At 44.8% G+C, this 22272-nt stretch overlaps 1 protein-coding gene across 1 annotated transcript in view; it reads right to left on the bottom strand.

Moving 5' to 3' along the window:
• The window catches only part of sptlc3 (serine palmitoyltransferase, long chain base subunit 3), a 155899-nt gene that overhangs the window by 23171 nt on the left and 110456 nt on the right, over nucleotides 1-22272 (bottom strand). The window contains exons 6-7 of the mRNA XM_031799979.1: nucleotides 19036-19129; nucleotides 382-487 (exon numbers count right to left, since the gene is read on the bottom strand). Of these exons, the coding sequence (XP_031655839.1) occupies nucleotides 382-487; nucleotides 19036-19129 (200 nt within the window). The remainder of the gene's footprint in view (nucleotides 1-381; nucleotides 488-19035; nucleotides 19130-22272) is intronic.

The raw sequence follows: 22272 nt of genomic DNA, 5'->3' as shown, positions 1-22272 counted from the left end.
GAGAGAGAGAGACAGAGAGAGAGAGAGAGAGACAGAGACAGAGACAGAGAGACAGAGAGAGAGACAGAGAGAGAGAGACAGAGACAGAGAGAGAGACAGAGAGAGAGAGACAGAGAGAGACGAGAGAGACAGAGAGGGAGAGACAGAGAGAGACAGAGAGAGACAGAGAGAGAGAGAGAGAGAGAGAGAGAGAGAGAGAGAGAGAGAGAGAGAGAGAGAGAGAGAGATAGAGAGAGAGAGAGCGAGAGAGACAGAGAGAGACAGAGAGAGATACAGAGAGAGAGACAGAGAGAGAGACAGAGAGAGATACAGAGAGAGAGAGACAGAGAGACAGAGAGAGAGAGCTGCACACTGTCCCAGAGAATAATTAGGTGTCCTAACCTGTAGATTCCTTCCACCATGATCAGAACCTTCCTCCATGGTCGGTGGGTCCGAGGCTGCCCACTACACACCGCCTCCCTCAACAGACGCTCCAGGCTCTGCATGTCTTGGACACACACACACACACACAAATGATTCCCATTCAAAATCCTATTTTCCCTAACCCTAAAACTAACCCCTAACCCTAAAACTAACCCCTAACCCTAAAACTAACCCCTAAGCCTAAAATAGCCTGGAAAAATGTCCTCACTTCTCAGAATGTTATGTTGGTTTACTATTCTTGTGAGGACTTTTGGTACTCACAAGTAAAGTAAAACATGTACACACACACACACACACACACGAAGAGAGATAGAGAAACAAGTCTGAAAATACACAACAATGCAACCACAAATATGCAATAGTTGAAAATTAGCACCACATAAACAAAACTACAGACTCCCCGCGGTGTTGCATCCCATAATAAGCAGCACCCGAACCACAGGGCAGGCAGATCACGTGCAGAGTACAGTGTTTAAACTGCCAGCAACAGCTTCTTATGGACCAGAGTACAGTGTTTAAACTGCCAGCAACAGCTTCTTATGGACCAGAGTACAGTGTTTAAACTGCCAGCAACAGCTTCTTATGGACCAGAGTACAGTGTTTAAACTGCCAGCAACAGCTTCTTATGGACCAGAGTACAGTGTTTAAACTGCCAGCAACAGCTTCTTATGGACCAGAGTACAGTGTTTAAACTGCCAGCAACAGCTTCTTATGGACCAGAGTACAGTGTTTAAACTGCCAGCAACAGCTTCTTATGGACCAGAGTACAGTGTTTAAACTGCCAGCAACAGCTTCTTATGGACCAGAGTACAGTGTTTAAACTGCCAGCAACAGCTTCTTATGGACCAGAGTACAGTGTTTAAACTGCCAGCAACAGCTTCTTATGGACCAGAGTACAGTGTTTAAACTGCCAGCAACAGCTTCTTATGGACCAGAGTACAGTGTTTAAACTGCCAGCAACAGCTTCTTATGGACCAGAGTACAGTGTTTAAACTGCCAGCAACAGCTTCTTATGGACCAGAGTACAGTGTTTAAACTGCCAGCAACAGTGAAATGCTGAATACAACAGGTGTAGACCTCACAGTGAAATGCTGAATACAACAGGTGTAGTAGACCTTACAGTGAAATGCTGAATACAACAGGTGTAGTAGACCTTACAGTGAAATGCTGAATACAACAGGTGTAGTAGACCTTACAGTGAAATGCTGAATACAACAGGTGTAGTAGACCTTACAGTGAAATGCTGAATACAACAGGTGTAGTAGACCTTACAGTGAAATGCTGAATACAACAGGTGTAGTAGACCTTACAGTGAAATGCTGTATACAACAGGTGTAGTAGACCTTACAGTGAAATGCTGAATACAACAGGTGTAGTAGACCTTACAGTGAAATGCTGAATACAACAGGTGTAGTAGACCTTACAGTGACATGCTGAATACAACAGGTGTAGGTAGACCTTACAGTGAAATGCTGAATACAACAGGTGTAGTAGACCTCACAGTGAAATGCTGAATACAACAGGTGTAGTAGACCTTACAGTGAAATGCTGAATACAACAGGTGTAGTAGACCTTACAGTGAAATGCTGAATACAACAGGTGTAGTAGACCTCACAGTGAAATGCTGAATACAACAGGTGTAGTAGACCTCACAGTGAAATGCTGAATACAACAGGTGTAGTAGACCTCACAGTGAAATGCTGAATACAACAGGTGTAGTAGACCTTACAGTGAAATGCTGAATACAACAGGTGTAGTAGACCTCACAGTGAAATGCTGAATACAACAGGTGTAGTAGACCTTACAGTGAAATGCTGAATACAACAGGTGTAGTAGACCTCACAGTGAAATGCTGAATACAACAGGTGTAGTAGACCTCACAGTGAAATGCTGAATACAACAGGTGTCGTAGACCTCACAGTGAAATGCTGAATACAACAGGTGTAGTAGACCTCACAGTGAAATGCTGAATACAACAGGTGTAGATAGACCTCACAGTGAAATGCTGAATACAACAGGTGTAGATAGACCTCACAGTGAAATGCTGAATACAACAGGTGTAGATAGACCTCACAGTGAAATGCTGAATACAACAGGTGTAGTAGACCTCACAGTGAAATGCTGAATACAACAGGTGTAGTAGACCTTACAGTGAAATGCTGAATACAACAGGTGTAGTAGACCTCACAGTGAAATGCTGAATACAACAGGTGTAGTAGACCTTACAGTGAAATGCTGAATACAACAGGTGTAGTAGACCTTACAGTTAAATGCTGAATACAACAGGTGTGGGTAGACCTTACAGTTAAATGCTGACTTCCGGCGCCGACAGAGATGGCCGCCTCGCTTCGCGTTCCTAGGAAACTATGCAGTTTTTTGTTTTTTTACGTGTTATTTCTTACACTAGTACCCCAGGTCATCTTAGGTTTCATCACATACAGCCGAGAAGAACTACTGAATATAAGATCAGCGTCAACTCACCACCAGTACGACCAAGAATATGTTTTTCGCGATGCGGATCCTGTGTTCTGCCTTACAACCAGCGCCACGGGATGGTTCCCATGCAGCGACCCAAAAAAACGACTCAGAAAAAGAGGGAAACGAAGCGGTCTTCTGGTCAGACTCCGGAGACGGGCACATCGTGCACCACTCCCTAGCATTCTTCTTGCCAATGTCCAGTCTCTTGACAACAAGGTTGATGAAATCCGAGCAAGGGTAGCATTCCAGAGGGACATCAGAGACTGTAACGTTCTCTGTTTCACGGAAACGTGGCTCACTGGAGAGACGCAATCCGAAGCGGTGCAGCCAGCGGGTTTCTCCACGCATCGCGCGGACAGAAACGAACATCTTTCTGGTAAGAAGAGGGGTGGGGGCGTATGCCTTATGGCCAACGTGACATGGTGTGATGAAAGAAACATACAGGAACTCAAATCCTTCTGTTCACCTGATTTAGAATTCCTCACAATCAAATGTAGACCGCATTATCTACCAAGAGAATTCTCTTCGATTATAATCACAGCCGTATATATCCCCCCCCAAGCAGACACATCGATGGCTCTGAACGAACTTTATTTAACTCTCTGCAAACTGGAAACGATTTATCCGGAGGCTGCATTCATTGTAGCTGGGGATTTTAACAAGGCTAATCTGAAAACAAGACTCCCTAAATTTTATCAGCATATCGATTGCGCAACCAGGGGTGGAAAGACCCTGGATCATTGTTACTCTAACTTCCGCGACGCATATAAGGCCCTGCCCCGCCCCCCTTTCGGAAAAGCTGACCACGACTCCATTTTGTTGATCCCTGCCTACAGACAGAAACTAAAACAAGAAGCTCCCACGCTGAGGTCTGTCCAACGCTGGTCCGACCAAGCTGACTCCACACTCCAAGACTGCTTCCATCACGTGGACTGGGAGATGTTTCGTATTGCGTCAGCCAACAACATTGACGAATACGCTGATTCGGTGTGCGAGTTCATTAGAACGTGCGTTGAAGATGTCGTTCCCATAGCAACGATTAAAACATTCCCCAACCAGAAACCGTGGATTGATGGCAGCATTCGTGTGGAACTGAAGGCGCGAACCACTGCTTTTAATCAGGGCAAGGTGTCTGGTAACATGACTGAATACAAACAGCGCAGCTATTCCCTCCGCAAGGCTATCAAACAAGCTAAGCGCCAGTACAGAGACAAAGTAGAATCTCAATTCAACGGCTCAGACACAAGAGGCATGTGGCAGGGTCTACAGTCAATCACGGACTACAGGAAGAAACCCAGCCCAGTCACGGACCAGGATGTCTTGCTCCCAGGCAGACTAAACAACTTTTTTGCCCGCTTTGAGGACAATACAGTGCCACTGACACGGCCTGCAACGAAAACATGCGGTCTCTCCTTCACTGCAGCCGAAGTGAGTAAGACATTTAAACGTGTTAACCCTCGCAAGGCTGCAGGCCCAGACGGCATCCCCAGCCGCGCCCTCAGAGCATGCGCAGACCAGCTGGCCGGTGTGTTTACGGACATATTCAACCAATCCCTATACCAGTCTGCTGTTCCCACATGCTTCAAGAGGGCCACCATTGTTCCTGTTCCCAAGAAAGCTAAGGTAACTGAGCTAAACGACTACCGCCCCGTAGCACTCACATCCGTCATCATGAAGTGCTTTGAGAGACTAGTCAAGGACCATATCACCTCCACCCTACCTGACACCCTTGACCCACTCCAATTTGCTTACCGCCCAAATAGGTCCACAGACGATGCAATCTCAACCACACTGCACACTGCCCTAACCCATCTGGACAAGAGGAATACCTATGTGAGAATGCTGTTCATCGACTACAGCTCGGCATTCAACACCATAGTACCCTCCAAGCTCGTCATCAAGCTCGAGACCCTGGGTCTCGACCCCGCCCTGTGCAACTGGGTACTGGACTTCCTGACGGGCCGCCCCCAGGTGGTGAGGGTAGGCAACAACATCTCCTCCCCGCTGATCCTCAACACTGGGGCCCCACAAGGGTGCGTTCTGAGCCCTCTCCTGTACTCCCTGTTCACCCACGACTGCGTGGCCACGCACGCCTCCAACTCAATCATCAAGTTTGCGGACGACACAACAGTGGTAGGCTTGATTACCAACAACGACGAGACAGCCTACAGGGAGGAGGTGAGGGCCCTCGGAGTGTGGTGTCAGAAAAATAACCTCACACTCAACGTCAACAAAACTAAGGAGATGATTGTGGACTTCAGGAAACAGCAGAGGGAACACCCCCCCATCCACATCGATGGAACAGTAGTGGAGAGGGTAGCAAGTTTTAAGTTCCTCGGCATACACATCACAGACAAACTGAATTGGTCCACTCACACAGACAGCATCGTGAGGAAGGCGCAGCAGCGCCTCTTCAACCTCAGGAGGCTGAAGAAATTCGGCTTGTCACCAAAAGCACTCACAAACTTCTACAGATGCACAATCGAGAGCATCCTGGCGGGCTGTATCACCGCCTGGTATGGCAACTGCACCGCCCTCAACCGTAAGGCTCTCCAGAGGGTAGTGAGGTCTGCACAACGCATCACCGGGGGCAAACTACCTGCCCTCCAGGACACCTACACCACCCGATGCTACAGGAAGGCCATTTTTTTTTTTTTTTTTTTTTTTCACCTTTATTTAACCAGGTAGGCTAGTTGAGAACAAGTTCTCATTTGCAACTGCGACCTGGCCAAGATAAAGCATAGCAGTGTGAGCATACAACAAAGAGTTACACATGGAGTAAACAATTAACAAGTCAATAACACAGTAGAAAACGAAGGGGGGGTCTATATACAATGTGTGCAAAAGGCATGAGGAGGTAGGCAAATAATTACAATTTTGCAGATTAACACTGGAGTGATAAAGGATCAGATGGTCATGTACAGGTAGAGATATTGGTGTGCAGAAGAGCAGAAAAGTAAATAAATAAGAACAGTACGGGGATGAGGTAGGTGAAAAGGGTGGGCTATTTACCAATAGACTATGTACAGCTGCAGCGATCGGTTAGCTGCTCAGATAGCTGATGTTTGAAGTTGGTGAGGGAGATGAAAGTCTCCAACTTCAGCGATTTTTGCAATTCGTTCCAGTCACAGGCAGCAGAGTACTGGAACGAAAGGCGGCCAAATGAGGTGTTGGCTTTAGGGATGATCAGTGAGATACACCTGCTGGAGCGCGTGCTACGGATGGGTGTTGCCATCGTGACCAGTGAGCTGAGATAAGGCGGAGCTTTACCTAGCATAGACTTGTAGATGACCTGGAGCCAGTGGGTCTGGCGACGAATATGTAGCGAGGGCCAGCCGACTAGAGCATACAAGTCGCAGTGGTGGGTAGTATAAGGTGCTTTAGTGACAAAACGGATGGCACTGTGATAGACTGCATCCAGTTTGCTGAGTAGAGTGTTGGAAGCCATTTTGTAGATGACATCGCCGAAGTCGAGGATCGGTAGGATAGTCAGTTTTACTAGGGTAAGCTTGGCGGCTTGAGTGAAGGAGGCTTTGTTGCGGAATAGAAAGCCGACTCTTGATTTGATTTTCGATTGGAGATGTTTGATATGAGTCTGGAAGGAGAGTTTGCAGTCTAGCCAGACACCTAGGTACTTATAGACGTCCACATATTCTAGGTCGGAACCATCCAGGGTGGTGATGCTAGTCGGGCATGCAGGTGCAGGCAGCGACCGGTTGAAAAGCATGCATTTGGTTTACTAGCGTTTAAGAGCAGTTGGAGGCCACGGAAGGAGTGTTGTATGGCATTGAAGCTTGTTTGGAGGTTAGATAGCACAGTGTCCAAAGACGGGCCGAAAGTATATAGAATGGTGTCGTCTGCGTAGAGGTGGATCAGGGAATCGCCCGCAGCAAGAGCAACATCATTGATATACACAGAGAAAAGAGTCGGCCCGAGAATTGAACCCTGTGGCACCCCCATAGAGACTGCCAGAGGACCGGACAGCATGCCCTCCGATTTGACACACTGAACTCTGTCTGCAAAGTAATTGGTGAACCAGGCAAGGCAGTCATCCGAAAAACCGAGGCTACTGAGTCTGCCGATAAGAATATGGTGATTGACAGAGTCGAAAGCCTTGGCAAGGTCGATGAAGACGGCTGCGCAGTATTGTCTTTTATCGATGGCGGTTATGATGTCGTTTAGTACCTTGAGTGTGGCTGAGGTGCACCCATGACCGGCTCGGAAACCAGATTGCACAGCGGAGAAGGTACGGTGGGATTCGAGATGGTCAGTGACCTGTTTGTTGACTTGGCTTTCGAAGACCTTAGATAGGCAGGGCAGGATGGATATAGGTCTGTAACAGTTTGGGTCCAGGGTGTCTCCCCCTTTGAAGAGGGGGATGACTGCGGCAGCTTTCCAATCCTTGGGGATCTCAGACGAGATGAAAGAGAGGTTGAACAGGCTGGTAATAGGGGTTGCGACAATGGTGGCAGATAGTTTCAGAAATAGAGGGTCCAGATTGTCAAGCCCAGCTGATTTGTACGGGTCCAGGTTTTGCAGCTCTTTCAGAACATCTGCTATCTGGATTTGGGTAAAGGAGAACCTGGAGAGGCTTGGGCGAGGAGCTGCGGGGGGGGCGGAGCTGTTGGCCGAGGTTGAAGTAGCCAGGCGGAAGGCATGGCCAGCCGTTGAGAAATGCTTATTGAAGTTTTCGATAATCATGGATTTATCAGTGGTGACCGTGTTACCTAGCCTCAGTGCAGTGGGCAGCTGGGAGGAGGTGCTCTTGTTCTCCATGGACTTCACAGTGTCCCAGAACTTTTTGGAGTTGGAGCTACAGGATGCAAACTTCTGCCTGAAGAAGCTGGCCTTAGCTTTCCTGACTGACTGCGTGTATTGGTTCCGGACTTCCCTGAACAGTTGCATATCACGGGGACTATTCGATGCTATTGCAGTCCGCCACAGGATGTTTTTGTGCTGGTCGAGGGCAGTCAGGTCTGGGGTGAACCAAGGGCTGTATCTGTTCTTAGTTCTGCATTTTTTGAACGGAGCATGCTTATCTAAAATGGTGAGGAAGTTACTTTTAAAGAATGACCAGGCATCCTCAACTGACGGGATGAGGTCAATGTCCTTCCAGGATACCCGGGCCAGGTCGATTAGAAAGGCCTGCTCACAGAAGTGTTTTAGGGAGCGTTTGACAGTGATGAGGGGTGGTCGTTTGACTGCGGCTCCGTAGCGGATACAGGCAATGAGGCAGTGATCGCTGAGATCCTGGTTGAAGACAGCGGAGGTGTATTTGGAGGGCCAGTTGGTCAGGATGACGTCTATGAGGGTGCCCTTGTTTACAGAGTTAGGGTTGTACCTGGTGGGTTCCTTGATGATTTGTGTGAGATTGAGGGCATCTAGCTTAGATTGTAGGACTGGCGGGGTGTTAAGCATATCCCAGTTTAGGTCACCTAACAGAACAAACTCTGAAGCTAGATGGGGGGCGATCAATTCACAAATGGTGTCCAGGGCACAGCTGGGTGCTGAGGGGGGTCGGTAGCAGGCGGCAACCGTGAGAGACTTATTTCTGGAGAGAGTAATTTTCAAAATTAGTAGTTCGAACTGTTTGGGTATGGACCTGGAAAGTATGACATTACTTTGCAGGCCATCTCTGCAGTAAACTGCAACTCCTCCCCCTTTGGCAGTTCTATCTTGACGGAAGATGTTATAGTTGGGTATGGAAATCTCTGAATTTTTGGTGGCCTTCCTGAGCCAGGATTCAGACACAGCAAGGACATCAGGGTTAGCAGAGTGTGCTAAAGCAGTGAGTAAGACAAACTTAGGGAGGAGGCTTCTGATGTTGACATGCATGAAACCAAGGCTTTTTCGAACACAGAAGTCAACAAATGAGGGTGCCTGGGGACATGCAGGGCCTGGGTTTACCTCCACATCACCCGCGGAACAGAGAAGGAGTAGTATGAGGGTGCGGCTAAAGGCTATCAAAACTGGTCGCCTAGAGCGTTGGGGACAGAGAATAAGAGGAGCAGGTTTCTGGGCATGGTAGAATATATTCAGGGCATAATGCGCAGACAGGGGTATGGTGGGGTGCGGGTACAGCGGAGGTAAGCCCAGGCACTGGGTGATGATGAGAGAGGTTGTATCTCTGGACATGCTGGTAGTAATGGGTGAGGTCACCGCATGTGTGGGAGGTGGGACAAAGGAGTTATCAGGGGTATGAAGAGTGGAACTAGGGGCTCCATTGTGAACTAAAACAATGATAACTAACCTGAACAACAGTATACAAGGCATATTGACATTTGAGAGAGACATACAGCGAGGCATACAGTAATCACAGGTGTTGAATTGGGAAAGCTAGCTAAAACAGTAGGTGAGACAACAGCTAATCAGCTAGCACAACAACAGCAGGTAAAATGGCGTAGACTAGGCAACGGGGCCAACAGATAAAACAAACAAGCAGAATGGAGTACCGTGATTTATGGACAGTCCAGCGTGCATCAGCTATGTAGCCAAGAGATCAGTGTCCAGGGGGCAGCGGTGGATGGGGAAGGGAAGCTGGACTGGCGAGTGTTATCCAGGTTAAAAAAAACGAACAATGACTAAATAGCTTGTAGCTAGTTAGCTGGTTAGCTTCTGGAGGTTCTTGAGTGTGTTCTAAAAATAAATAAAAAATAATAGCGATTCCGTATCACATTGGGTGAGGCAGGTTTCCGGAAGGTATAAACAAATTAAAAGTCAAAAGAGATAGAAAGTAAATATGGGTCCGGTGGGCGTTTGGGACGCGGCGATTCAGGCGGTTAGCAGGCCTGTGCTAACAAGCTAACAGTTTGTAGGCCCGGGCTAGACAAGGTAGCAGTTAGCGGACCGGAGCTGGACAAGCTAGCAGTTAGCAGGCCGAATTAGCAAGCAGGGAGATAGCGAGGGCTAGAGAGTTAGCCTTTGGGGGACGTCGCGATGGGGTGAGTCTGTTTATTCCTCTTCATGCGGTGACATCGATAGACCGGTCGTGGGCCCGGGTATTGTAGCTCAGGAGTATGCTACGGTGGTAGCGCAGGCCGGGCTAGCTTCAAGCTAAGTGGGTGGAAACGCTAGCCAGGGGTAATCATCCAGGGTTGCAGTTTAGCTAGATAGCTAGTTGTGAAGATCCAGCGTATTTGGAAGCTTAGGTTTAGCAAAATGTTTTTAAAGGGATAGCTATGTAAAAAACGAAAAATATGTAAAAAAAAGAAAAATAAACAAAATATAAACAAAATATACAGCGACACGACACGACAGGACGACTTACTGCTACGCCATCTTGGATGAACTCAGATCATCAAGGACATCAACCACCCGAGCCACTGCCTGTTCACCCCGCTGTCATCCAGAAGGAGAGGTCAGTACAGGTGCATCAAAGCTGGGACCGAGAGACTGAAAAACAGCTTCTATCTCAAGGCCATCAGACTGTTAAACAGCCACCACTAACATTGAGTGGCTACTGCCAACACACTGTCAATGCCACTGACTCTACTCCAGCCACTTTAATCATGGGAATTGATGGGAAATGATGTAAATATATCACTAGCCACTTTAAACAATGCTACCTTATATAATGTTACTTACCCTACATTATTCATCTCATATGCATACGTAGATACTGTACTCTATATCATCGACTGCATCCTTATGTAATACATGTATCACTAGCCACTTTAACTATGCCACTTGGTTTACATACTCATCTCATATGTATATACTGTACTCGATATCATCTACTGTATCTTGCCTATGCTGCTCTGTACCATCACTCATTCATATATCTTTATGTACATATTCTCTATCCCCTTACACTGTGTATAAGACAGTAGTTTTTTTTGGAATTGTTAGTTAGATCACTTGTTCGTTATTACTGCATTGTCGGAACTAGAAGCACAAGCATTTCGCTACACTCGCATTAACATCTGCTAACCATGTGTATGTGACAAATACATTTGATTTGATTTGATTTTGATTTGAATACAACAGGTGTGGGTAGACCTTACAGTTAAATGCTTACTTACAGGCTCTAACCGACAGTGCAAACAAGGTATTAGGTGAACAATAGGTAGGTAAAGAAATAAAACAACAGTAAAAAGACAGGCTATATACAGCAGAGAGGCTATATACAGTAGAGGGGCTATATACAGTAGACAGGCTATATACAGCAGAGAGGCTATATACAGTAGAGAGGCTATATACAGTAGAGGGGCTATATACAGTAGAGGTTATATACAGTAGAGGGGCTATATACAGTAGAGAGGCTATATACAGTAGAGGTTATATACAGTAGAGGGGCTATATACAGTAGACAGGCTATATACAGCAGAGAGGCTATATACAGTAGACAGGCTATATACAGCAGAGAGGCTATATACAGTAGAGGGGCTATATACAGTAGAGAGGCTATATACAGTAGAGGGGCTATATACAGTAGGCTATATACAGTAGAGAGGCTACATACAGTAGTGAGGCTATAAAAGTAGCAAGGCTATATACAGTAGAGAGGCTACATACAGTAGAGAGGCTATATACAGTAGAGGGGCTATATACAGTAGAGAGGCTATATACAGTAGAGGGGCTATATACAGTAGGCTATATATAGTAGAGAGGCTACATACAGTAGTGAGGCTATAAAAGTAGCAAGGCTATATACAGTAGAGAGGCTACATACAGTAGAGAGGCTATATACAGTAGCAAGGCTATATACAGTAGAGAGGCTATATACAGTAGAGGTTATATACAGTAGAGAGACTATATACAGTAGAGAGGCTATATACAGTAGAGAGGCTATATACAGTAGAGAGGCTATATACAGTAGAGGGGCTATATACAGTAGCGAGGCTATATACAGTAGAGGGGCTATATACAGTAGAGAGGCTATATACAGTAGAGGGGCTATATACAGTAGAGAGGCTATATACAGTAGAGGGGCTATATACAGTAGGCTATATACAGTAGAGAGGCTACATACAGTAGTGAGGCTATAAAAGTAGCAAGGCTATATACAGTAGAGAGGCTACATACAGTAGAGAGGCTATATACAGTAGCAAGGCTATATACAGTAGAGAGGCTATATACAGTAGAGGTTATATACAGTAGAGAGACTATATACAGTAGAGAGGCTATATACAGTAGAGAGGCTATATACAGTAGAGAGGCTATATACAGTAGAGGGGCTATATACAGTAGCGAGGCTATATACAGTAGAGGGGCTATATACAGTAGAGAGGCTATATACAGTAGAGGGGCTATATACAGTAGAGGGGCTATATACAGTAGAGAGGCTATATACAGTAGAGGGGCTATATACAGTAGAGGGGCTATATACAGTAGAGAGGCTATAAAAGTAGCGAGGCTATATACAGTAGAGGGGCTATATACAGTAGAGAGGCTATATACAGTAGAGGGGCTATATACAGTAGAGAGGCTATATACAGTAGAGGGGCTATATACAGTAGCGAGGCTATAAAAGTAGCGAGGCTATAGTGTTCCCTACATAGTGTTCCCTACATAGTGTTCCCTACATAGTGTTCCCTGTATAGTGTTCCCTACATAGTGTTCCCTACATAGTGTTCCCTGTATAGTGTTCCCTACATAGTGTTCCCTGTAGAGTGTTCCCTACATAGTGTTCCCTACATAGTGTTCCCTGTATAGTGTTCCCTGTATAGTGTTCCCTACATAGTGTTCCCTGTATAGTGTTCCCTGTATAGTGTTCCCTGTATAGTGTTCCCTACATAGTGTTCCCTGTATAGTGTTCCCTACATAGTGTTCCCTGTAGAGTGTTCCCTACATAGTGTTCCCTACATAGTGTTCCCTGTATAGTGTTCCCTGTATAGTGTTCCCTGTATAGTGTTCCCTGTATGGTGTTCCCTACATAGTGTTCCCTGTATAGTGTTCCCTGTATAGTGTTCCCTACATAGTGTTCCCTACATAGTGTTCCCTACATAGTGTTCCCTACATAGTGTTACCTACATAGTGTTCCCTACATAGTGTTCCCTGTATAGTGTTCCCTACAAAGTGTTCCCTACATAGTGTTCCCTACATAGTGTTACCTACATAGTGTTCCCTGTATAGTGTTCCCTACATAGTGTTCCCTACATAGTGTTCCCTACATAGTGTTCCCTACATAGTGTTCCCTGTATAGTGTTCCCTACATAGTGTTCCCTACATAGTGTTCCCTGCATAGTGTCCCCTGTATAGTGTTCCCTACATAGTGTTCCTTACATAGTGTTCCCTACATAGTGTTCCCTGTATAGTGTTCCCTGTATAGTGTTCCCTATATAGTGTTCCCTACATAGCGTTCCCTACATTGTGTTCCCTGTATAGTGTTCCCTACATAGTGTTCCCTGTATAGTATTCCCTACATAGTGTTCCCTACATAGTGTTCCCTACATAGTGTTCCCTGTATAGTGAACTACATATTGTTCCCTACATAGTGTTCCCTACATAGTGTTCCCTGTATAGTGTTCCCTACATAGTGTTCCCTACATAGTGTTCCCTGTATAGTGTTCCCTACATAGTGTTCCCTACATAGTGTTCCCTACATAGTGTTCCCTATATAGTGTTCCCTGTATAGTGTTCCCTATATAGTGTTCTCTACATAGTGTTCCCTGTAAAGTGTTCCCTACATAGTGTTCCCTACATAATGTTCCCTACATAGTGTTCCCTGTATAGTGTTCCCTACATAGTGTTCCCTACATAGTGTTCCCTACATAGTGTCCCCTACATAGTGTTACCTACATAGTGAACTACATAGTTTTCCCTACATAGTGTTCCCTACATAGTGTTCCCTACATAGTGTTCCCTGTATAGTGTTCCCTACATAGTGTTACCTACATAGGGTTCCCTGTATAGTGTTCCCTGTATAGTGTTCCCTGCAAAGTGTTCACTACATAGTGTTCCCTACATAGTGTTCCCTGTATAGTGTTCCCTACACAGTGTTCCCTACATAGTGTTCCCTACATAGTGGACTACATAGTGTTCCCTACATAGTGTTCCCTACATAGTGTTCCCTACATAGTGGACTACATAGTGTTCCCTACATAGTGTTCCCTACATAGTGAACTACATAGTGTTCCCTACATAGTGTTCCCTACATAGTGTTACCTACATAGTGAACTACATAGTGTTCCCTACATAGTGTTCCCTACATAGTGTTCCCTACATAGTGGACTACATAGTGGACTACATAGTGTTCCCTACATAGTGAACTACAGTGTTCCCTACATAGTGTCCCCTACATAGTGTTACCTACATAGTGAACTACGTAGTGTTCCCTACATAGTGTTCCCTACATAGTGTTCCCTGTATAGTGTTCCCTACAGAGTGTCCCCTACATAATGTCACCTACATAGTGTTCCCTACATAGTGTTCCCTACATAGTGTTCCCTACATAGTGAACTACATAGTGTTCCCTACATAGTGTTCCCTACATAGTGGACTACATAGTGGACTACATAGTGTTCCCTACATAGTGTTCCCTACATAGTGAACTACATAGTGTTCCCTACATAGTGTTCCCTACATAGTGTCCCCTACATAGTGTTACCTACATAGTGAACTACATAGTGTTCCCTACATAGTGTTCCCTACATAGTGTTCCCTACATAGTGTTCCCTGTATAGTGTCCCCTACATAGTGTTCCCTACATAGTGTTCCCTACATAGTGTTCCCTACATAGTGTTCCCTACATAGTGAACTACATAGTGTTCCCTACATAGTGTTCCCTACATAGTGTCCCCTACATAGTGTTACCTACATAGTGAACTACATAGTGTTCCCTACATAGTGTTCCCTACATAGTGTTCCCTACATAGTGTTCCCTACACAGTGTTCCCTACATAGTGTTCCCTACATAGTGGACTACATAGAGAAGAATAGGAACACAGTTTTTGACGGTGACTCAGGGGGAATTGGGATATGAAGAAAAAAAACTTTTTGAATTCACACACGCGTATTAATACACACTTGTACTTGTGTGAAATAGGACAAACATGAGCACTGACCAAATTGTTCTTATTTTGCTGACTGAGCCTAGTGTGGAGGTCTCTGGGAAATTACCAGTAGTGGATATATAGCTGTGTTGGCAAGAGAACGACTGTGGGTTTAATTATCCAGGGGTCATACATTGTTGCACTATAAGAAGTGTTGGATAAAAGCATGCGTTTCTAGAAGGGATTGATACTGCAGTTAGCGTGGTTTTACCACTAGATGGCAGTGTTGATCAACTCTATTTGGTAAAGTGGTAAAAGTCACACCGACGACATACACATCTATAGCAGGACTGTCCAATCCTATAGCAGGACTGTCCAATCCTATAGCAGGACTGTCCAATCCTATAGCAGGACTGTCCAATCCTATAGCAGGACTGTCCAATCCTATAGCAGGACTGTCCAATCCTGCTCCTGGAGGCCCACTTCTGTTTTTCATCCTCTTCTCTCGAATCAGGGAACTGATTTCAGACCTGGGACACCAGGTGAGTGCAATTAACTACCAGGTAGCAACACAAACCAGAAGTGTTTCGGGCCCTTCAGGAAAAGGATTGGGCAGCCCTGACCAATAAGAAACCATGACAGCAACAAAACAAACATAAACATTAATCTACAGGCACACAGCTCAGACAAGACATGCCACAAGAGGTCTCTTCACAGTCTCCAAGTCCACAACAGACTATGGGAGGCACACAGTACTACATAGAGCCATGACTAAATGGAACTCTATTCTACAGTACTACATAGAGCCATGACTACATGGAACTCTATTCCACAGTACTACATAGAGCCATGACTACATGGGACTCTATTCCACAGTACTATATAGAGCCATGACTACATGGAACTCTATTCTACAGTACTACATAGAGCCATGACTACATGGAACTCTATTCCACAGTACTACATAGAGCCATGACTACATGGAACTCTATTCCACAGTACTACATAGAGACATGACTACATGGAACTCTATTCCACAGAACTACATAGAGCCATGACGACATGGACCTCTATTCCACAGTACTACATAGAGCCATGACTACATGGAACTCTATCCCACAGTACTACATAGAGCCACGACTACATGGAACTCTATTCCACAGTACTACATAGAGCCATGACTACATGGAACTCTATTCCACAGTACCACTGTAAATACCAAAAGTCATCTAAATATTAAGAACAGGTACCTACACCACAGCCTGTTTCTCTGTCTCTCTGCTAGAGAGACACACAGATTACTACACACACAGAGAGACACACACAGATTACTACACACACAGAGAGACACACAGTTTCCTACACACACAGAGGCACACACAGATTACTAGACACACAGAGAGACACACAGTTTCCTACACACACAGAGACACACAGTTTACTACACACACAGAGATAGAGAGACACACAGTTTCCTACACACAGAGAGACACACAGAGACACACAGTTTCCTACACACAGAGAGACACACAGAGACACACAGTTTACTACACACACAGAGAGACACACAGATTACTACACACAGAGACAAACAAACAGAGACAGGCCACCTTCACGAGTCAAGCCTCTCAGACTAGGTGATGGGCAGGGCTGGAAATGAACACCCGCCATATGCGGCTAGATTTTGTCATTGGCGGATAAGAACGTCTATTTCACCAGCCACGTTTTCACACACAGCATTTGGGAACCGTTGTTTTTATTTATCCAAAGACCACATTGTAGACATTGGTCGTATTAACCTGAAAGGCTACTACTAAAAAGTGGGACTTTATTCTGGCTAGTTGCATCTTTTTGTTCAAACGCTTTGGTTGTTGTTCCAATGTTAGTTTGAGTTGCTGCTTCTTCTTCTTCTATCTTCTTCATCGCAGACAAGCGAGTGTTCGAGTTACCACGGTAACGACCTGTCCCCTTTAAAAAAGGCCAGCTGGAAATATTTGTCCCAATGATTGATCGATCGCTAATGATTGATCGATCGCTCCCCAGAATAAAAACGTTCGAGTCATTGTTCGCCTGGATTTATTTGTGAGTTTTTACATTTCTACTTTAGGAGCACATCATGTGTACACCTTGTTTTTATTTACTTAGACCTGATCTATAATTAATTAAACCGTATCACTCAGCATTTTGTGGCAGACTGGATGATTCTTGATTGTAGAACTATTTAATCTGTTTTTACTACTGTATCTAAATTACTTATTTGAACATACATTGTTTAAAAGATGCAGGTCACATTTTTTAAAAATGAAATTCAGCAATATATCCCCATTACTTCGTTCTACACTAAAGGAGGGGTGGGGGTTCTGAGGAGAATTTCTGTCTGTAAAAAACACCTTTTGTGGGGAAAAATGCATTCTGATTGGCTGGGCCTGGCTCCACAGTGGGTGGGATTGGCTGCCAAGTGGGTGGGTCTGTGCCCTCCCAAGCCCACCCATGGCTGCACCCCTGCCCAGTCATGTGAAATCCATAGATTAGGGCCTAATTAATTCATTTCAATGGACTGATTTCCTATGATGAACTGTAACTCAGTAAAATCTTTAAAATTGTTGCATGTTGCGTTTATACTTTTGTTGAGTGTAGTAATATATATATATTGTTTTTGCAACAAAAAGCATGCTAATACATTTATATATATATATAATAATTATGAATATATATATATATATATATTGACTGGTAAAAATGTGGCTGGTATATATTTTTTTATCTACCTGCCACAGTGGCCAGTGGATCAAAACCTTTACACACCAATTCAATCACAATCACAATGCCAATGGGGCGTTGTGGGGCACACATTGTAAACATTGTGGCATGTATAATCATTTAAAAAAAGTCCCATTGCTGACAGACTGAACTGTAACAAATGTCGACTTCAGTAGTAGACCCATGTGTTAAACGTATTGAATCGCAGCCTTGTGTTTCACTCAGTCTAGTGTTGGATGGACATGGATGAAGGAGAGATATGGTAGTGGAGGGGGGGTGGGGGTGGGGGGGGTCAGCTGGTGCCTGAGGCTTCAGCTCAGTCAGAGTGCCTGCGGGGATAGGTCTGCTGTGAGGCTGCTCTGAGGCCCCGAGGGCAGACCCCTTAATTAACTGGTTCTGCTTGTACCAATCAGTGCACATTACAGACCGAGGTTTACAGCAGACGTCAGATAAACTCATCTGTCTTGTCTACTGTACTGAGAAGGAGATGACGGCTGAAAGGCACCCTGTTCCCTACAGAGCCCTGGTCAAAACCATAGGTAATAAAGCGCCAATCTCAACCATGTTTCTACCCAACAACATCACCCAGCCAAACAAAGAATACATTGGACACCTGGGGAGAGGATAGCACCGTTTTCCTCTAAGAGATGTGAGGTGTCTACAGTGAACCAGAATATAAACCCAACGTGCAACAATTTCAAAGATTTTCCTACAGTTCATATGAGGCAGTCAAAGCAGTCAATTGAAATAAATAAATTAGGCCCCAATCCATGGATTTCACATGACTGGGCAGGGGTGCAGCCATGGATGGCCTGGGAGGGGCATGGGGCCAGCTACTGGGGAGCCTGGACCAGCCAATCAGAATGAGTTTTCCAACACAAAACAGAGAGAGATGTGTTGGGGTTCGAGCAGAGAGATGTGTTGGGGTTTGAGTAGAGAGGTGTGTTGGGGTTTGAGCAGAGAGGTGTGTTGGGGTTTGAGCAGAGAGGTGTGTTGGGGTTTGAGCAGAGAGGTGTGTTGGGGTTTGAGCAGAGAGGTGTGTTGGGGTTTGAGCAGAGAGATGTGTTGGGGTTTGAGCAGAGAGATGTGTTGGGGTTTGAGCAGAGATATGTGTTGGGGTTTGAGCAGAGAGGTGTGTTGGGGTTTGAGTAGAGAGGTGTGTTGGGGTTTGAGCAGAGAGATGTGTTGGGGTTTGAGCAGAGAGATGTGTTGGGGTTTGAGCAGAGAGATGTGTTGGGGTTTGAGTAGAGAGGTGTGTTGGGGTTTGAGTAGAGAGGTGTGTTGGGGTTTGAGCAGAGAGGTGTGTTGGGGTTTGAGTAGAGAGGTGTGTTGGGGTTTGAGCAAAGAGATGGTTTGGGGTTTGAGCAGAGAGATGTGTTGGGGTTTGAGCAGAGATATGTGTTGTGCTTGAGTACTTTAGTTTGAGAGTATGTCTACTTACTGTTGTGCTTAAACACCCAAATAGTTGCCCCTGACAACCTGGCCCCCAAGATCAGCGAGGTGTGGTTCAGCTCATCACTCAGAATCAGACAGCCCTGGAAACAAGAACAGACAACACAGGGATAGATTAGGCGTAGTCTGTTGGTGCTGTATAGATTAGGTGTAGTCTGTTGGTGCTGTATATATTAGGTGTAGTCTGTTGGTGCTGTATAGATAAGGTGTAGTCTGTTGTCCCAGGTCTGTTGGTGCTGTATAGATTAGGTGTAGTCTGTTGGTGCTGTATAGATTAGGTGTAGTCTGTTGGTGCTGTATAGATTAGGTGTAGTCTGTTGGTGCTGTATAGATTAGGTGTAGTCTGTTGGTGCTGTATAGATAAGCTGTAGTCTGTTGTCCCAGGTCTGTTGGTGCTGTATATATTAGGTGTAGTCTGTTGGTGCTGTATAGATTAGGTGTAGTCTGTTGGTGCTGTATAGATTAGGTGTAGTCTGTTGGTGCTGTATATATTAGGTGTAGTCTGTTGGTGCTGTATAGATTAGGTGTAGTCTGTTGGTGCTGTATAGATTAGGTGTAGTCTGTTGTCCCAGGTCTGTTGGTGCTGTATAGATTAGGTGTAGTCTGTTGGTGCTGTGTAGATTAGGTGTAGTCTGTTGGTGCTGTATAGATTAGGTGTAGTCTGTTGTCCCAGGTCTGTTGGTGCTGTATAGATTAGGTGTAGTCTGTTGGTGCTGTATAGATTAGGTGTAGTCTGTTGGTGCTGTATAGATTAGGTGTAGTCTGTTGGTGCTGTATAGATTAGGTGTAGTCTGTTGGTGCTGTATAGATTAGGTGTAGTCTGTTGGTGTTGTATAGATTAGGTGTAGTCTGTTGGTGTTGTATAGATTAGGTGTAGTCTGTTGGTGCTGTATAGATTAGGTGTAGTCTGTTGGTGCTGTATAGATTAGGTGTAGTCTGTTGGTGCTGTATAGATTAGGTGTAGTCTGTTGGTGTTGTATAGATTAGGTGTAGTCTGTTGGTGCTGTATAGATTAGGTGTAGTCTGTTGGTGCTGTATAGATTAGGTGTAGTCTGTTGATGTTGTATAGATTAGGTGTAGTCTGTTGGTGTTGTATAGATTAGGTGTAGTCTGTTGGTGCTGTATAGATTAGGTGTAGTCTGTTGGTGCTGTATAGATTAGGTGTAGTCTGTTGATGTTGTATAGATTAGGTGCAGTCTGTTGGTGCTGTATAGATTAGGTGTAGTCTGTTGGTGCTGTATAGATTAGGTGTAATCTGTTGGTGCTGTATAGATTAGGTGTAGTCTGTTGGTGTTGTTTAGATTAGGTGTCGTCTGTTGGTGCTGTATAGATTAGGTGTAGTCTGTTGATGTTGTATAGATTAGGTGTAGTCTGTTGGTGCTGTATAGATTAGGGATAGTCTGTTGGTGCTGTATAGATTAGGTGTAGTCTGTTGGTGCTGTATAGATTAGGTGTAGTCTGTTGGTGCTGTATAGATTAGGTGTAGTCTGTTGGTGCTGTATAGATTAGGTGTAGTCTGTTGGTGTTGTATAGATTAGGTGTAGTCTGTTGGTGCTGTATAGATTAGGTGTAGTGTGTTGGTGTTGTATAGATTAGGTGTAGTCTGTTGGTGCTGTATAGATTAGGTGTAGTCTGTTGGTGCTGTATAGATTAGGTGTAGTCTGTTGGTGCTGTAAAGATTAGGTGTAGTCTGTTGGTGCTGTATAGATAAGGTGTAGTCTGTTGTCCCAGGTCTGTTGGTGCTGTATAGATTAGGTGTAGTCTGTTGGTGCTGTATAGATTAGGTGTAGTCTGTTGGTGCTGTATAGATTAGGTATAGTCTGTTGGTGCTGTATAGATTAGGTGTAGTCTGTTGTCCCAGGTCTGTTGGTGCTGTATAGATTAGGTGTAGTCTGTTAGTGTTGTATAGATTAGGTGTAGTCTGTTGGTGCTGTATAGATAAGGTGTAGTCTGTTGTCCCAGGTCTGTTGGTGCTGTATAGATTAGGTGTAGTCTGTTGGTGCTGTGTAGATTAGGTGTAGTCTGGTGGTGTTGTATAGATTAGGTGTAGTCTGTTGGTGCTGTATAGATTAGATGTAGCCTGTAGGTGCTGTATAGATTAGGTGTAGTCTGTTGGTGCTGTATATATTAGGTGTAGTCTGTTGGTGCTGTATAGATTAGGTGTAGTCTGTTGTCCCAGGTCTGTTGGTGCTGTATAGATTAGGTGTAGTCTGTTGGTGCTGTGTAGATTAGGTGTCGTCTGTTGGTGCTGTATAGATTAGGTGTAGTCTGTTGGTGCTGTATAGCTTAGGTGTAGTCTGTTGGTGCTGTGTAGATTAGGTGTAGTCTGTTGGTGCTGTATAGATTAGGTGTAGTCTGTTGTCAAAGGTCTGTTGGTGCTGTATAGATTAGGTGTAGTCTGTTGGTGCTGTATAGATTAGGTGTAGTCTTTTGGTGCTGTATAGATTAGGTGTAGTCTGTTGGTGTTGTATAGATTAGGTGTAGTCTGTTGGTGCTGTATAGATTAGGTGTAGTCTGTTGGTGCTGTATAGATTAGGTGTAGTCTGTTGGTGTTGTATAGATTAGGTGTAGTCTGTTGGTGCTGTATAGATTAGGTGTAGTCTGTTGGTGCTGTATAGATTAGGTGTAGTCTGTTGGTGTTTTATAGATTAGGTGTAGTCTGTTGGTGCTGTATAGATTAGGTGTAGTCTGTTGGTGCTGTATAGATTAGGTGTAGTCTGTTGATGTTGTATAGATTAGGTGTAGTCTGTTGGTGTTGTATAGATTAGGTGTAGTCTGTTGGTGCTGTATAGTTTAGGTGTAGTCTGTTGGTGCTGTATAGATTAGGTGTAGTCTGTTGATGTTGTATAGATTAGGTGCAGTCTGTTGGTGCTGTATAGATTAGGTGTAGTCTGTTGTCCCAGGTCTGTTGGTGCTGTATAGATTAGGTGTAGTCTGTTAGTGTTGTATAGATTAGGTGTAGTCTGTTGGTGCTGTATAGATAAGGTGTAGTCTGTTGTCCCAGGTCTGTTGGTGCTGTATAGATTAGGTGTAGTCTGTTGGTGCTGTGTAGATTAGGTGTAGTCTGGTGGTGTTGTATAGATTAGGTGTAGTCTGTTGGTGCTGTATAGATTAGATGTAGCCTGTAGGTGCTGTATAGATTAGGTGTAGTCTGTTGGTGCTGTATATATTAGGTGTAGTCTGTTGGTGCTGTATAGATTAGGTGTAGTCTGTTGTCCCAGGTCTG

This window comes from Oncorhynchus kisutch, linkage group LG20 (genome assembly GCF_002021735.2).
Source record: "Oncorhynchus kisutch isolate 150728-3 linkage group LG20, Okis_V2, whole genome shotgun sequence".
In the NCBI taxonomy this organism is placed as follows: Eukaryota; Metazoa; Chordata; class Actinopteri; order Salmoniformes; family Salmonidae; genus Oncorhynchus; species Oncorhynchus kisutch.
Note: the sequence above shows the minus strand (reverse complement) of the source record. Positions and strands in the feature narration are given on the sequence as shown.